Raw genomic sequence first — 18548 nt, forward strand, 5'->3', positions numbered from 1 at the left:
TAAGAAAAAATTAATGGTATTATGATAGAAGTGTATTTTGATAAGACAAAATTTTTGAGAAGCCCGTTGTCATTATGACATATTGCAGTAGCTCAAATAAGAGGATAGTTTAGTTTATGTACAGTTCTTCACCGCGAGCAACTAGTTTCAGCTGCACCATCAGGGATAAGAGGTTAAACACAGATACAAGCTAAATAAGAAATAGTAATACAAGGAAATAAAATAATTTCAAAGTGCAAATCGATGAAATGGTTCCCAAGTTAGTACAGGAGATTAGAGATGTGCATCTTTTCAATTTCACCAGCCTAATTCCCCCCCCCAAACTGACCTATAAAATGTGTTTATATAGTCTTTCATGCTCCAGAATATTGTAAAAAGTACTGTACAGCCCATTAAATAGTTTTCAAAGGCATAATCACAGCAGGCAAGTATAGCAACAACTTACACAAAAGTCAAAAAAAGCAACGAGATGAATGAGCAGATAATTTTTGATGGCTCCGAAGAAGGGTCACTGACCCGAAACGTTAACTCTGCTTCTCTTTCCACAGATGCTGCCAGACCTGCTGAGTGAATCCAGCATTTCTTGTTTTTGTTTCAGATTTCCAGCATCCGCAGTATTTTGCTTTTAATTTTTGATGGCGTTGGCTGAGGGATCAGTGTTGGCCAGGGCACTGAGAGATCTCCTATCCTCAAATAGTACATTTTGATTAATTCCAGAGAAGATTAATTAAGTTAAAAAAAAGTTAGGGAAGCTAACACATTTCAATTATCTCTGTTCAATACCAAAAGTATTCTGTATAGCTACTTAAATATTTTAGGTAGTTAAAGCATAACAGTGCACAAAAAAAACTGTACAGGGCTAGAAAAAACATTGCAGTCTAACTGGATAACTCTACGGTCTGGGAAGTACCATATCCCCATTAAATCACTAACTCTTATAAGTGATTGGGGCATTTCAAAAGGAAAGGATCTAAGAAAACAATTGCTAAAATGGGTTCTTTTAATAGTTCAATAAACTGGTATTTGTTTTAGGGACATTGACACTACCATTAATATATACTCTTCAGGCAAGACAATTCATGCTTTGATTTGGTTCTTATCCTCTCTAGTCTCTGCCCCTCCCCAACCAAATAAACATTTGTAAACATTAGGAAGTGAATTCGGGTTATATTTCTCAAAAGAAAAAAGTGACATCAGTATAGTTTCCATTAAGAAATGCTTCAGCACAAGACATTTTATCAAACTGGTTACTGTTTTTAAAAAGTTGTAAAAGCTAAAATTAAAGCAGATTATACAAAATGCTATTTCAACCAGTGGGTAACACATGCACAATGTGCCTCTGAGCCACACAAATCAGATGCAACGCTCAGTCACTTGTTGAATCATTGTTCTCAGTTAAGGCAACAGTGAGGGCATTACAATTGGCTTCAATACCCCTAACCCAAAGAGGAAAGAGGAAATTCTAAGCATCTAGTGTCCAGGGTCTCAATTTTTTGGTGCAGTACAACAGTAGTCATAATGCAGTAAATATTCTTCCACCCATCCTCTAATTGAAATTAGAAGGCAATGCAAAACTAAACTTAAAATTTTATTTTACTGGCAATATTAGAAGCAAATGTTCATAGCATAATATATTGAAATCAAAATTAGGAACATATTTTCTTTGAACTCTTGTATTTGGTTACCATTTAAGTTCAAAAATAGAGAAGGCAGCGAGGTAAGTCAGTATCATGAAAATCCATTGGTGCTTAGTCAACAAAAACAAACAAATGCAAACAAGCAGAGGGAGGTTAAACTGGTGAAAGGATTAAAGAAATTAAAAATACCAACAAGGGGACAGCAATAATGGAAATGGTTGGGACAACAAAATATTACATCCAAGAGTCATTTTCCTAGTTTATCCAGACAATTCCAAATTCATCACCCTTGACTTCAGTTGGTAGCACTCATTCCCAAGTCAAAGTTGTTGCTTTGCCCCCTTCAGAATGTGTATGTAAAATGATACCAATACTTCCTTTACTGAGCAACTGCCAGTGTCAAAGGTGCCATCATTAAATTCAGTAGATACAAGAGATGCCATCGCACTCTTTGAAGAGCAAGAGGTCTCCTTTTGTCCTGGCAAACATTCCTTCCACAACTGGCACAGTAAGTGCAAATCATTCACCTGTCAATGGATTGTAGAATGTTGTGCACAGAATAAGTGCCATGTTTACTACATAATAACTGCACTTTAAATATTTAACTTTAACTATGTGATGCACACATGATTGATAAGAGCCATAACGTACTATAAAAGATTCTCAATTTCTTCTACCCATAATAAATGTTACTTTAAAAATAAAACTGGATAGTGTAGTGGTTTAAACCTTTAAGTCTTGGGTTCAGAATTAGTGCAGCCCAATGGGATGAAGGTTTCCTCCATTTACTGGCTAGTCCTGTGTGAAATGAGTATCAATCCAGTGTAAATTCCTAATCTGACATCAACAATAAGGCGCCATGGGATGACTGGTGTGGAAAATGGAACAATGTCACACCGCTGCAGTATAGGGTACTTTTATGTGGTTGGATGGAGATAGTTTGCTGGTGAAGAGTGGAAGGAATCGTGCTATTCTTGAACGTGCTTTATGCTGGCACTGAAATGGGAGCAGTTCCATTTCCCAGCACTTGCATAAACTTTGTGCTTGTTAAGCACAAAAACAGACCTAGAAATAAACATTTACACAGACATGTAGACTCTCAAAAGAACAAAACCAAAGTTGATGGCTTGTGGTTAACAAACAAAATATCAGAATCCATTCTGGTATACTCCGAGGCATAATTTAAATACTTACCCATGTTAAACATCACACAACTTCAGATATAAATTCTGAAATTGAGCATCACTACAGTCTATATAAAAACTCCATCTGTCAGATATTCTACTTTGTTATTGATGCATTACATGAAACAGACATTAGTGACATATTATCCAACTTACTATGAGCAATGGTAGCATGAAATAAATTTGGAGGAAAAACAAACCAACTTTTGTTTCAGAACAAAACAAGCCATTTTATTTTAAAGTCCTACCTCAAGAAAATAATCATCGTATCATGAAGGGGAAAGGCTTAAATCTGCACTTCTTTCACTGGTAAGCACTAGTGATGGAGGAAACTGAATTATGCTTTAATCCAGTAACATTTTTTAGAAAAGCTCAACATGTGTTTATGGCCATAATAGGAAGCTTTCACACATTTCTGCAGAAGCTAAAGAATCCACCTCCTACTGGAAGAAGCTTCTTTTCTCTCCAGAGCCACCTCCCACCAACCATACCCCCAAGCAAAGACATGCATATAGTCATAGAGCGATACAGCACTGCAACAGGCCCTTCGGCCCACCAGAGTCTGTGCCGACCATCAACCGCCCATTTATACTAATCCTATATTAATCCCGTTTTTCCCTCTCACATCCCCACCTTCCCTCAATTCTCCTACCACCCATCTACACTAGGGGCAATTTTTTTTTTTTAACAATAGCCAATTTACCTATCAACACGCAAGACGTCGGCACGTGGAAGGAAACCGGAGCACCTGGAGGAAACACACGCAGTCACAGGGAGAACTTGCAAACTCCGCACAGGCAGTACCAGAACTGAACCTGGGTCGCTGGAGCTGTGAGGCTGCGGTGCTAGCCACTGGGCCGCCCTGCGCTATCTGCTTGGTTCTGGCCATGATCTTCGAAAATGTCAAAAAAAGTCGCTGTTAATGACTATGTCTATATTATGCACTATTGATTTAGTTGCCCAGTGTTACATGTTAACTTTTGTTGCTTAAATAGAATTTAAACTTTAAAATTGGAATAAGTTAGGAATTGTGTTCCTGCTCTATGTGGACGAACATTTTGACATTAAAATTGCAAGGCCACACTTGGTTCAAGTTGACTGGAATCTGCAAGTGCCAGATTAAAACTCACATTTTTTCCCCACTCGCCTGAAAATAAACTGACAATTAACAAATTGTAATGCAGTTCTGATTGAGGATAGTACAGAACTTGGGTTAAAAATGGTTTCTCCACATTTCACTTACTCAACATTTTCAGAGAATGGTGGACTTTAATGATGGTTTCAAGTATATGTGTGCCCTACGCAGCTCTCAGTAGTAAATACAACAGATATTAAATGAGGTGGCATTTGCAGAAAACAATTAAAACATATTAACCAATTCCTTTTAATACTGCCCACTGAGAAAGGAAACAACCTCAGAACTTCATATAGATTAACTGAGCCTACATCTCAGATACAGACACGCACAATGTATCATGAAGTCTTCATTCTCAACAAAATTAGAAGACTAAACATAGCATTTAAAAAAAACTGTAAACATTCATGGTACTAGATAATTATGAGACTCAGTCATCAATTGCAATGCTAATAGACTGAATATCAAAGATTCCATGGCATGTACCCATAACTGATTTGTACATTTACAATTATTTGTGTTTAGCAAAACGGAATTGAACATATTTGTCAGACAACAATCAATCATGTGACACTGTGCTTTGTTTTTAAAAATAGAGATGAGCCTCTGGAATACAGCTTCAGTCAAAGCCAAATCACCAACCCCTCTCCAGCCACTTGCCAAGAAAATTTGTTTCAGCTATGTGAACCCCTCCAGATTTATTCCATGAAATCCACCTTCCCAAGGCGAAAAAAAGTTTTTCAACTATCCTAAGTTCCAAACGATCAATCCCATTTAATATAATGTAATCACCATGATTTTACTTGTCCTAGGCAGAACAGGTTACATTTTTTGGAATGAAGATTGCTCAAATACATGTAGAGATGTCTAAATGTGTTTTGCAGTTTGCATCCGCTCCCAAACAAAAGAAATCTATTTAAATAGTCAGCTGTGTGGAACAGGTATGACAAATGGCTGCCTGTCTGGTCTGTTTTATCAGTTTACTTAAAATAGCTGGAAAATTTGAAACATAACTGCAACATTCAATTTTGTTTTTCTTTAAATAGAAAAAAACTCCAGTGAAACATATTTACAGATCACAGTAGAAATACAGCGAGCCAGAACAATGACACAAGGCCTCAATGCAGACAGATGGTCAGTCCAATACTTAAGACAAACGTTACTGTCGGCCAATAAATGGGAAGACTGTCAGCTCACAGCTCATCTTTGTCATAATCCTCAAGATCCACATCACTTAGATCAATGTCCTCTTCTACTGGAAGCTGAGGAAGATTAAAAGCATTATTAGGAATAGTTATCATTGCTTAACAAATATTTAATTTCTTTCCTTTTCTCACAAAGGCCTTGACTCCCTCAGCTTTGAGCGAGTCTGTCACTAGCCCACAGAAGTGGTGGGAGGGTGGGGGGGGGGGGGGGAAGAAAATCCATCACAATACTTTTGGGGTTAGAAAAGGTAAAGAAAATGCGTTCTGATGAAGTCTTGGTACAGTTCGCCAAAGGCACACTTGTATCCACTTGTCAAAGTTGCACTGTGTTGTCTCAACATCTTTTCCTCAAATTAAAGTTCATGTCAAATTGTATGCAACGTGACTTTAGAATGATTTACATTTCATATGATCAGCCTTATACATTACTCTTTCATGGCATATCTTTAGATAGCACTTATGAGCCTCCTATTTTTTGTTAAAGTCAGCTTATACAGGAAAGTGGCATTCAGTTCCACCCACTATGGCCACGTGCTTTTATAACAGTTTTAAAAGTATAAAAGAGCTTGCATAGTAAGGGAGGCGGTAGTGTAGTGGTAATGTCACTGGACTAGTAATCCAGAGCCCAGGCTAGTGCTTTGGGGACACGGGTTCTCCCACCAAGGCAGATGGTAAAATTTGAATTCAATTAATAAATCTGGAATTAAAAAGCTACTCTAATGGTGACCATAAAACCATTGTTGATTGCTGTAAAAACCCTTTAGGGAAGGAAATCTGCCATCCTTACTTGATCTGTTCTGGCCTACATGTGACTCCAGACTTACAGTAACGTGGTTGACTCTTAAATGCCCTCCGAAATGGCCTAGCAGGCTACTCAGTTCAAGGGCAATTAGGGATGGGCCCAGCCAGCGATGCCCACATCCCGCAAAAAAAAAGTACTGAAGATTTAGTTAAAATTTAAATGAATTCACCTAAAAATAATTTCCTCAGTTATCAACTCACCTGACCATCCTTGCCATCCCATGGATCTACCAAGTTAATTCTGGGGAATGCAGCACCTTTGACAGGAGACGTTGAGCCTCTTCCAACTGACAGCTCCCTGCAGGAAAATTGGAAGTTTACACAGTTCAGTTGCTTGATTTAAATTAAAATAGTGTAAAACATGAAAATTTGGGGGGAAAAAAAAGTTAGTTCTAAAATATCCAAAGGACTAGGACTCTAACAGAGACATTATATAAACATCTCAACAAACAACTAGTCTGACAAGAACTTGTGCTTCAATTAAAATAATTGTAAAATCAGAATTGCTATAAACTGGTCAAATAAACAGCTAATACAAATTACTTGTTCAGAAAAATGACAGGAGAAATGGTTAAGATTCCAAAATGTTTAATATCTAAATGAAAGGGGATCATTTCATGCTTGGACCAGGAATTGTGTGTCATAGAATTGAAATACAGTTTGGTCCTCTTGAATTCCGTTTGGATCGGAAATTTGTTAACTCTATGGGCTTGCTTATAGACCATTTACAACAGTTCTCAATAATGTCTGCAGCAGGGAACATTATAAAAATTCGACTGAAATTTGGCATGTGAGTGGAAATGCCTTGCCCTTTACTGAAGCCTCCCTGCCCGGTCTGGTAAATTACTACATGGTAGTGTAAATCACACAGAAAGGCACTTCTTGACTTGCAATTTGGTTGGATGTCAGACCCAAATTACCTAAGAAACTCGTTGATGCCCTGTTCACTAAATGAGCCTTTCAGCAGTGCATATTTCATCTTCCTGGCATTAATTGTAGCCATAGCTGGGTAGCCAAACCCACCAATGCCCAAAGAATCTTCAAGTTCTGCCTGAGCACCTGCCTCAGTCCATAGCCAACTAAAAAGGAAAAACAAAAAACAATTACCCAAAGGAATTCAAATGTGAAATAGCAATATGAATAGCAAATATACAGCATAAAATATGAACAAAAACGTTCAACCATTAGTACAGCAGACATACTCAAGTATTCAGCTCAACTGTTCACAAATCTGTATTAAATTTCAAACATACGAGTATTTCTTTTCTTTTGGGCCTCCTTATCTCGAGAGACAATGGATACGCGCCTGGAGGTGGTCAGTGGTTTGTGAAGCAGCGCCTGGAGTGGCTATAAAGGCCAATTCTGGAGTAACAGGCTCTTCCACAGGTGCTGCAGAGAAATTTGTTTGTTGGGGCTGTTGCACAGTTGGCTCTCCCCTTGCGCCTCTGTCTTTTTTCCTGCCAACTACTAAGTCTCTTCGACTCGCCACAATTTAGCCCTGTCTTTATGGCTGCCCGCCAGCTCTGGCGAATGCTGGCAACTGACTCCCACGACTTGTGATCAATGTCACACGATTTCATGTCGCGTTTGCAGACGTCTTTATAACGGAGACATGGACGGCCGGTGGGTCTGATACCAGTGGCGAGCTCGCTGTACAATGTGTCTTTGGGGATCCTGCCATCTTCCATGCGGCTCACATGGCCAAGCCATCTCAAGCGCCGCTGACTCAGTAGTGTGTATAAGCTGGGGATGTTGGCCGCTTCAAGGACTTCTGTGTTGGAGATATAGTCCTGCCACCTGATGCCAAGTATTCTCCGAAGGCAGCGAAGATGGAATGAATTGAGACGTCGCTCTTGGCTGGCATACGTTGTCCAGGCCTCGCTGCCGTAGAGCAAGGTACTGAGGACACAGGCCTGATACACTCGGACTTTTGTGTTCCGTGTCAGTGCACCATTTTCCCACACTCTCTTGGCCAGTCTGAACATAGCAGTGGAAGCCTTACCCATGCGCTTGTTGATTTCTGCATCTAGAGACAGGTTACTGGTGATAGTTGAGCCTAGGTAGGTGAACTCTTGAACCACTTCCAGAGCGTGGTCGCCAATATTGATGGATGGAGCATTTCTGACATCCTGCCCCATGATGTTCGTTTTCTTGAGGCTGATGGTTAGGCCAAATTCATTGCAGGCAGACGCAAACCTGTCGATGAGACTCTGCAGGCATTCTTCAGTGTGAGATGTTAAAGCAGCATCGTCAGCAAAGAGGAGTTCTCTGATGAGGACTTTCCGTACTTTGGACTTCGCTCTTAGACGGGCAAGGTTGAACAACCTGCCCCCTGATCTTGTGTGGAGGAAAATTCCTTCTTCAGAGGATTTGAACGCATGTGAAAGCAGCAGGGAGAAGAAAATCCCAAAAAGTGTGGGTGCGAGAACACAGCCCTGTTTCACACCACTCAGGATAGGAAAGGGCTCTGATGAGGAGCCACCATGTTGAATTGTGCCTTTCATATTGTCATGGAATGAGGTGATGATACTTAGTAGCTTTGGTGGACATCCGATCTTTTCTAGTAGTCTGAAGAGACCACGTCTGCTGACGAGGTCAAAGGCTTTGGTGAGATCAATGAAAGCAATGTAGAGGGGCATCTGTTGTTCACGGCATTTCTCCTGTATCTGACGAAGGGAGAACAGCATGTCAATAGTCGATCTCTCTGCACGAAAGCCACACTGTGCCTCAGGGTAGACGCGCTCGGCCAGCTTCTGGAGCCTGTTCAGAGCGACTCGAGCAAAGACTTTCCCCACTATGCTGAGCAGGGAGATTCCACGGTAGTTGTTGCAGTCACCGCGGTCACCTTTGTTTTTATAGAGGGTGATGATGTTGGCATCGCGCATGTCCTGGGGTACTGCTCCCTCGTCCCAGCACAGGCATAGCAGTTCATGTAGTGCTGAGAGTATAGCAGGCTTGGCACTCTTGATTATTTCAGGGGTAATGCTGTCCTTCCCAGGGGCTTTTCCGCTGGCTAGGGAATCAATGGCATCACTGAGTTCCGATTTGGTTGGCTGTATGTCCAGCTCATCCATGACTGGTAGAGGCTGGGCTGCATTGAGGGCAGTCTCAGTGACAGCATTCTCCCTGGAGTACAGTTCTAGGTATTAACAGTGAATCTGTATATTAACCAAGTAACATTTGCTACACCTTTCCATTTGGGAAAGTATTTGAAACTATTTACTTACCCCCAGATCTTCTTTTTGTATTTGTTGGCCATAGTCTTCAATACTTCCAAATATTCATTTCTCCCAGATGCACCTGTAAGCAGGTATAGCCAAGTTAACTAGATGGTCAAGTACTATGTTTCTGGAGGTCCATAATGGTAATTTTGTACATTCTAAAAAAGGATGAACATTCATTTTTAAAAATGGCCACAGGTTCTCTCCAAAGGGCTGACGTAACCAAATAGACACTATATATAAAGGGTATAGTTTTTTTGTGTTTCTCCCACAAGATTGCATGACTGGTTGATAAGGGACAAATGGGCGTTATGATGTGCCGAAGTTGTAATACCTCAGTATGGACAGGCTTCATTAACCAGCTGGTCCTTTCCTATTCTTGGTTTTCAAGTTTCATATAACGGTCCAAACAGCTAATGCCTACCTGTGTCCAGGATATGCGGTAGTACAGCAATGATACATAGTTGATGGTCATCACATGTCGTCTTAAGGATCTGTTCATCAGTAATCTATTTTTTAAAAAAAAACAAATTAGAAAAATTATGGGGCATAAATTTATCTGCACTTGCTTTGATCCTTGCCTAATCTACAAAACGTTAAGAAATATATTGTGAAAGTCTGATAGCGTACTTTTGATTTGCTCATTTTGTAGGGATAATGCAAGGGTTTAATAATTGGTGGATATTAATGAATACAAAACCTCCTGTACACAATTCATTTGTCCCTTGACACTGTCCAAGGTCTGGCTTTGTACCAGTGCTGAGTACATACCACCTGTCGGAGACAAGAACTATTTAGGAGAGTCTTAACCAGCAAGAATCATGCTTCCCTTCCACTGATTAAATTAGAGGCAAGTGGCTCAATATCAGTTATTCTGGGACCAAAGGCACAACATTTGCACCTTCTTAAACTTTTACTCAGATCTGCAATTTATCCAAGGTCACACTAGAAAGGCCACAGCAGACCAACAAAAGGGGGCAGATAAGTTAAAAAATTTAATTTTGCTATTGCGGTTAAATGCACAGTTTAATTTTGTACCTATGACATCGCACTGTTGCCCAGTCATTGTAGCAGCACTGTACTCATTTGTATCTTTGGTAACAGAGACCCACTTCTAGAGATAGTTCTCTCCTGGTTGACTCCCATCCAGCAGGCAAGAGTGAACAAATGCTGCTATTTTGTTCTGACCACTTGGTATTTACAAGTATTGGCACTGCTGGCATGAACAGACCTTTCTACTTTTTCATACCTCCTCTCAAATAACATTAGGCAAGGTCTACAGCCAAAGCCATAAATGCAACTTTTCTACAATTGTTCATGCAAGTGCAATTCCTCAGTCTAAATGCAGAGTACTAGGAGCCAGATCAGCATTATTATCATGGCTAAAGAGTCATCAGGACCAGAGCTGGTCAGTCAAGGACACCAACTGGAGAGGTCAGGATCATATCTGACTGAAACTGGAACAAAGCGAAGGGTATGATACAAGACCAAGATTTTAGAAACAGCTGGATTGACTATCCTGTCTACTCCTCACCTCATGCAGTTCTGGAGCTGGCGCATTTTCAGCAAACAACTCAAGAGCACGAGCAACAATATCACTTTTTGACCTTCCACCATCGTAATCAAAAGGGGCATCTTCATCTTTGTGGAATACCTTAATAGTGGGATATCCACGGATCTGAGGGCAGAATCAAAGCAACTTTTACATGACTATTGTTCTTATGAAATTAAACATTGAATACATTAACTGAAAAATCAAAAAGGCGGGCATGAATCAGATTGCTATAGACTTTTTTTTTTTAAAAAGGTTTGAAACAATTGTTGGCTGGTATTTCTAGCTTAGAATGTTCTTCAGGAAATCATTGATTTATAGTCAATATATTTTAACAAAAGATAAAACAATCTCAAAGGCCTTAACAAAATCATGCATTTTACAATATGCGCAACTAGTAAGTTTCAAACCTAACAATTTAACATATACAACAGCTAAACAGCACCTCATTTTCAGCAGCATTATTTGACAGAAAAATTCACCATCAGGTACACAAATAAAACCTAATCATACAGTAAAGCTGTACACTAATACTGAAATCTGAAGAACATTGTGCTTAGTTTTGAAAAAATTAGTTCAAACATTAAAACTTGTTTTAGTCAGTTGCTACCACAAAGCCAAAATCTTCTGTCCACTTACCCCATAGCGGCCAGCTATCAATTGATTAGCTGTAGCATCCACTGCTGCCAATTTCACCTTCCCACCAGTCTGAGCTTTGACCTCAGAGGCTGCCTCTGCCCACTCAGGTTCCAACCTTCACAACAACACAATCATTTAAAAAGAATTAAGTTACATACTCCTAACCGTATGGGTGTCCTAGATAGTTATTCAAACAGCATAGTCATAGAGAGATACAGCACCGAAACAAGCCCTTCGGCCCAACGAGTCCGCACCAACCATCAACCACCCATTTATACTAATCCTACATTAATCCCATTTCCCTCTCACATCCCCACCTTCCCTCAATTCTCATACCACCTACCTACACTAGGGGTAATTTACAATGGCCAATTTACCTAGCAACCCGCAAGTCTTTGGCATGTGGGAGGAAACCGGATCACCCGGAGGAAACCCACGCCGTCACAGGGAGAACTTGCAAACCCTGCACAGGCAGTACCCAGAACCGAACCCTGGTCGCTGGAGCTGTGAGGCTGCAGTGCTAACCACTTTAGACATAAAATGCACTGGAGTTATCAGCTGCATTTGCTTACCCACATAACCAAGTATCGCCAACGTAGAGAGAGTATACAGACGACTGGCAAACCCGAGGGACACCAACTCCATTTTATTGGAACAAAAGCTCATTTACTAGTACAGCACTGTCCAATTAAAAGCAGCTAACTAGCCACAGGTAAGGCTACGCTAACACCATTTTAGCCACATGCACTAATTTAGTAGGGAACACCTTATGTCCACTCACAATACAGGTTAACTGTACTTTGTCTGGATACACAGAGAAAGTAAAACACTAAATGATCATAAACATTTGCACACTTTCACCCTACCATTTCACCAAACAAAACAGTTGAAGTACCATGAGTAGATTGCACAAATGTGTATTGACATCATAAGCCGAACGACAGTGTCTAGTACTCAATTCTTTTAAATTTAATCAGAAATGCAAGTAGCTACATCTAGATTCCCCATTAGCCAGACGAGGATAGTAGCTAACATAATGGACAGTACTGCACTAGTACAGGATAATGTAAAATGATAATCTAGAGGAATGCAGTTGTTTCATTTTGGCCTACATGCAAATGCACAGAATCATTAACTTTTACGTTTTACTTATGAAATCTTTTGTTGCAATAAAGCAAATCCAAACAGAATTATCTTCCCACTCCAACTAATTTTCATCCCATCTCTCTCAAGATGAATGTCTCCTTGCTGAAACCAGTTTTATAGGCAAACGTTGCTCTCCAGTAGATAAAACAAGCAGCCATTCTTCTTCTGTCAAAATCAAGTGTTGGCAGTCTATTCAACTGTAGAGCGCATCAAAACCAAGCCTTTCCTCACCAGATTTTTAAAAAAAATATATTCGTTAAATGAGATGTGAAAGTCACTGACAAGGTCAGCATTTATTGCCCGGCCCCAATTTCCCTTAACATATATCCAAACATGCTTTCTGACAGAATTGGCTATGAACCCTAGAAAAGTTTTAACTCGGGAGTTGAGTTTTTTTTTAATTCATTCACAGAATTTGGGCATCTGGCAAGGCCAGTATTTATTGCCCACCCCTAATTGCCCAGAAAAGGTGATAGTGACAACTAAGTGGCTTGCTAGGCCATTTCAGAATGAAGTTAAAAGTAAACCATGTTACTGTGGCTCTGGGGGTCACACACATGCCTTATCAGGTAATGAAGGCAGGTTTCCTTCCCTAAAGGACATGAGTGAACCAGCTGGGTTTTTAACGACAATCCAGTAGTTTCATGGCCACCATTACTGATACTAGCTTTTCTCTTACTTCCAGATTTTATTTAACTGAACTTAAATTCCCCAGCTATCATCGTGGTATTTGAACTCGTGTCCCTGGATTATTAGTCCAAGTCTCTGAATTACTAGTCCAGTAACATAACCATTATACTACCATACCTTTGTAGCACCCCTACCAACAGCAACTAACCTGGTACACAGACTGAGAATCAAACTACAAGCCTTTTGCCAACTGAGCCACTGCAAAGAAAAAAAATTTATAGACACTGAAAGTGAAACTGAAGTGATGGTTCTGGTCAATATGTCACAGCACGAGTGGAACCTAATACCATTTTGAAATACACTCTGAAGAGATATTCATATTACTGGGAAAAGGCCTCCAATAAACTAAATGATCTGACTTGAAAATATTTAACTTAAATACCGACTTGCCACTTTAGTATGCAAGAACAAGTCATCAACTTGAAATGATCTGAATCAGAAAAAAAAAGTTTACGTCCTGAATGCAAATTCCTTCGGATCTTGCCACTTCAGTATTCACACCCATCAGTACATCAATAGCACATCTCTCCCCAATGTATTTTGGAAAAATAATTAGATACCTCTTGCAATGCCCACACCATGGCGCATAGAACTCCACCATCCAAATGTCACTGCTGCCAATCACATTTTCATCAAAGGTATCATCAGTCAAATCGATCACATCTTTTTTACCAGATCCACTGCCAGTGCTCTGTAACCAGGGGACAACAGTTAAAACTGAAGAATGCAGGAGCTTGGCAAGTGAATGTTTCTCTTTTCTTCACCCACCAACCTAAAGTGAATGCTTTGGTAACAGAAAATAAGAGATCAAGTTGAGGCTGCTGCTGTTCCACAGTTGACTAATGGACATTTTCCTGATCTTATGCCCTATTAGGCTGTGAATTACACTACTACAAGAAATAACAAAATGATTGACAGATCATTTTCAACAAGTATCTATATTAGTTGGTCAACATTTTGGTAGTTTTCGGTTTACTTAAACCTGGATACCTCTGTGCAGTTGGCATTAACAGGCCAAGCTGCAAAACTTTTAATATTTCACACATCAATATTGTGCCAAACTCAATTATGATCAATGCTACTCAAATAGGTTTTGCCAAACTTCTAATCTAGCCAAATATTAAAACATTGGAAACTTAAGAGCAGATTCATAGGAATAAATGGAGATTGTCAGCATGCTGAAAAAAGGCCGAGAATTTGAATTGACCCCTTCTGAAGATGGTGTTTCTCAAATCTATCCACCATAGCGCTAATTAATTTTGACCTCTAATGACAGCACAGGCTTAGAATCAGCCTGGTCAAGGGGTTAATCCAATTTATGTAGAACCTTTTTCCTATTTATCAATTTAAAAAAAAGAGGATTTTAAAATGAAATTCATGCTCACTACCACAGAGAATCAGTAACAATATCTGCAATAGGTTCTACCCTCCTTTATATTGCCTCTATCTATAGTTTATTCCATATTAAGTTTCAGTGTGACATAATCAAGTCCAAAACAATAATCTTAAACTTAAAGCCAATTACATAAGTATGAGGAGGAGCTGGTTAAGGTTGACTGGGTAAAGAGACCAAAAGGTACGGTGGTAAATAAACAGTGGGAAACATTTTTTAAAAATGATTCAAAATGTTCAGCTAAAATATGTTCCATTAAAAAACCAAAAACTCAACGAGAAAGATCCATCTGTGCCTTTCTGGGGAAGTTAAGGATAGTATTAGATTAAAAGAGGCTTATAATGTTGCAAAGAAGTAGAAGTAAGTCTGAGGATTGGGAGAGTTTTCGAAACCAGCAAAGGGCAACCAAAAAGTTGATAAAAAGGGAAAAAAATAGAATGAGAGTAAATTAAGTCAGGTAACAAAACCATACCCAGCAGAGACTTAGAGGTGAATAATTCAAAGCCCTCTTTTACTTCTTTTTCAGTCACAATAAATCCAGTACAATCACTGCTCCAGATTGAAAACAAAGAGTACTGCAGGAGAAAATTGGCCCAATCCAGCAATGGGTTTTACACTATGCGACTGACAGTGTAAAGTTAGATCCAGAGGATCTGGAGCCCAATTTTATTTTAGGAAAGACAACAGGCACAACACAAAACAAATATAAGCTTGAAAAGAGCTGACCAGTACATGGATAAAATATAAAACAGTTCAGCATAACCACTGAGACAATATGCAGGTAGGTATATCTGAAATTAAAATCACAACATTCAAATTGTGAGAAAGCCAATGGATTAATAATCATGCTCCGCATTTCAAATTCTTTAAGTGCAATCGATCCCTCTCCCAATTAAACATTTGATTTTGGAAAGAACTGGAGGAGAAGGGTCAGGGTGAAAAACAAAAAGCAAGAACTTGTGTCTTCTTCCTCACTCAGTCATGTCACAACAGAAGACTGAGCTTGCTTAAGTGGCTGTTGGTTCATGCTCATTCTTAGGCAACATAGTTATCACTGTACTAACAGATGTCCTGCCCCTCTACAGACATTCTCTTGTTGGCTTTAGATTTGCTTATTAAGATAAACAAAATTCTCATCAGTGATGCTCCGCAAGAGAGCTGATCAGTACATATACCAAAGCAAACACGGCATTAGATACTTAGCAGGTTTCCAGTGCTTCCTTTAAGATCTAGTAACCATTTAAGGACTTTACCTTTTTTCCAGAAGAACTTGAGCTGCTCTTGCCTCCAAGTCTATCCCGGACTATTGACCTTAAAGAGTTAATGGCTGCATCAGTGATTCCTTGGGCTGATCTGGCACCTGTATATAAAGACAATCAGCATCATTGACAATCTGAAAATGTCTTAGATTTATTAAAAAAATTATTTCATGGAATTTGGGTGTCATTGACAAGACCAGCATTTCTTGCCCATCTCCAATTACCCTTGATAACTGATAGCTTCATGGCACCATTACTAGCTCTCAATTGCAGATTTTTTCTATTAAGTAATTGAATTTGAATTCCATCAGCCTTAGTGGGATTTGAACCCATGTCCTCAGAAGCATTAGACTGGGCCTTTGGATTACTAGTCCAGTGACATTACCACTACCCCACCATCTCCCCCTTGAAATTTCAGTTCACCATGGGCTGTTAAACTTTACAGCAGCACTAAATTTATTTACAGCCAATCTTCCACAATCAACATTTTTCCAGAAAATTAAATATCTCAATATGAATTAAATTAGAAATATAGCACATACTTCTCAAAATGTGAACCCTTATTTCTTTTATGATTTTTTTCTTCAATTTGGTCATACAGTTACAGCTCAGTTTTAAGATAGAGGTTAGCTATTCTATAGAACATAGATTTAGCTTTCCCAATATTTTTAGAAATTTAACAGTAGCAGAGAGCTTTTTACTTGGGTCAGAACCATTGATTACTTCTATGTACGTATAGACATATGCTAAAATACACTAACAGACAGGATGCACCACAGAAAATCAACTTTAGGCAAATTTTAGTGAACCATTCACATGAGCACAGTCTAAGAGCTCCCCATTCCTTCTAGGGAAAATAACAGGAATGGGCAATTTAGATCTTTGACCCTGTTCCCTTATTCAATGAAATCATGGCTGATCTGCAACTATATACCTGCCTTCGTCCCATATCCCTGAATACCTTTGGATAACAAAAATCTATCAATCTCAGAGATATAAAATTAACAATTGATCCAGCAGCAATTGCTGTTTGCAAAAGAAAATTCCAGGCTTCTACAACCCTTTGCGTGTAGAAATGTTTCCTAATTTCACTCCTGAAAAGTCTGGCTCCAATTTTTAGATTATGCCCCCTGGCCTTAGACTCCCCAGCCAGCAAAGTTTCCCTTCGTCTACCCCATCCGTTCCCCATAATATCTTAAACTTCAATCAAATCACCCCTTAATCTTGTAAATTCCAGGCACCATAACCCCAGCTTGTGCATCTCTCCTCATAATTGAACCCTTGGAATCCAGGTATCTCCACACCATTTCTTACCATTATAATCATCCGGTTTGTTCTTATTTAATCCAAATATCTTGATAGTTGGGAATCCCTGAACACCATACTGTCCACCAAGAGACTGATGTTTGTCTGCATCCACTGCCCCAACTTTTACTATTCCCTGAAATATTACAAAGAGTTATAAAGCAGAGTCCTAACTTCATCTTTGTCCCATCTTTCAATCAGATGAAGACCCAAATTGTAGCGCAGAAAACATTTTTTTGTACATCACAGCCTACACTGAGAAATACATCAATTAGCACTACACTGCTAGTTGATCAGAAACAAACATACTAAAATAACTTTTAGACCATGAATTAGAAAGTTTAATAAATAACAAAAAGCAAGAAATGATGGCCATTACAGAATGGCAAAAGACAGCACAGAATAGATTGCTTGTGCCAGCTCCCAGAATAGTGAGTTCAAATGCTGGTCCACTGATCAAAGATTGAAGAAATTGGAAGAGGGAAATAAATTCATGCATACCCTAATTGGTACCTTAGAACAGCATACATTTGCCTGTCTTTAGCTAGAGCATGATGTGGGATGCTAGAAGGCAAGAGCTGGAAGTGGCAAATATGTTTAAAAATAATGTTTAGAAACTGCAATCAAGCCTTTTTACAATTCAAACTAAAGCTACCCAAATAGTCAATAATTGTGCTTAGAAGAAATGGCATACCAAGAGATATTCAAATTAAACCAAATTAAAGTTGCTAATTTCCAAGACGTTAAGTCTTTAAACAGGAAAACAAGTGAAAAATACTTTATGGCAAACCACCAAAAACATAGTTAAATCACTTTCAATTAAAAATACAACCTTCAAGGCTGATGCAGCTTGCTTCCACTCTGGGGCCAAAGTCTGACAATGCCCACACCTGAAAGAGGAAAAAAATCTTTTACAAAATGTTATATATAGACTCAGCTTGTTAACAAGTCCTTAATATAATTACAGGTTCAAAAGGACACCTGAACCCAAGATCTGACTGTTCAGATGGACAATTCAAGATGACCAATTATCGTTACACATATGGCTGATCTGTGAATGCCAGTACTTTTGCATGCAGTTGGCAATGGTGCATCCATACATCTCTTTCTGGAAATTTGAGATAATTTTTAAACCAACATTAACATTGTGGATTCTGTACCAGGTGTTTTATTTCACAGGAGCAGATCCTCCATGCTCAGCAAGGCAGAGGATATGATATGCTACAGGAAAAATTGCACTTAAGTCAATATGTCTTGCTGTTGTGCAATACTCTTAATTTATCACCTCTATTTGCTCCCATCAGTGAATATCCTGCAAAAACTAGCAACCTCATCCAAGTATTATAAAGTTCAAAATGCTCTTTCAGACAATTCAATTGTG

At 39.1% G+C, this 18548-nt stretch overlaps 1 protein-coding gene across 2 annotated transcripts in view; it reads right to left on the reverse strand.

Moving 5' to 3' along the window:
- Nucleotides 1-4181: 4181 nt before the first annotated feature.
- The window catches only part of pdia6 (protein disulfide isomerase family A, member 6), a 29389-nt gene continuing 15022 nt past the window's right edge, over nt 4182-18548 (reverse strand). For both annotated transcript variants that reach the window (XM_068011398.1, XM_068011399.1), the window contains exons 3-13: nt 18000-18057; nt 17177-17303; nt 15857-15963; nt 13771-13901; nt 11375-11489; nt 10718-10861; nt 9608-9692; nt 9190-9262; nt 6883-7041; nt 6164-6260; nt 4182-5218 (exon numbers count right to left, since the gene is read on the reverse strand). In XM_068011398.1, the coding sequence (XP_067867499.1) occupies nt 5150-5218; nt 6164-6260; nt 6883-7041; nt 9190-9262; nt 9608-9692; nt 10718-10861; nt 11375-11489; nt 13771-13901; nt 15857-15963; nt 17177-17303; nt 18000-18057 (1165 nt within the window). In that variant the 3' untranslated portion in view covers nt 4182-5149. The remainder of the gene's footprint in view (nt 5219-6163; nt 6261-6882; nt 7042-9189; nt 9263-9607; nt 9693-10717; nt 10862-11374; nt 11490-13770; nt 13902-15856; nt 15964-17176; nt 17304-17999; nt 18058-18548) is intronic.

Source organism: Heterodontus francisci, chromosome 31 (genome assembly GCF_036365525.1).
Source record: "Heterodontus francisci isolate sHetFra1 chromosome 31, sHetFra1.hap1, whole genome shotgun sequence".
NCBI classification, from domain to species: domain Eukaryota; kingdom Metazoa; phylum Chordata; class Chondrichthyes; order Heterodontiformes; family Heterodontidae; genus Heterodontus; species Heterodontus francisci.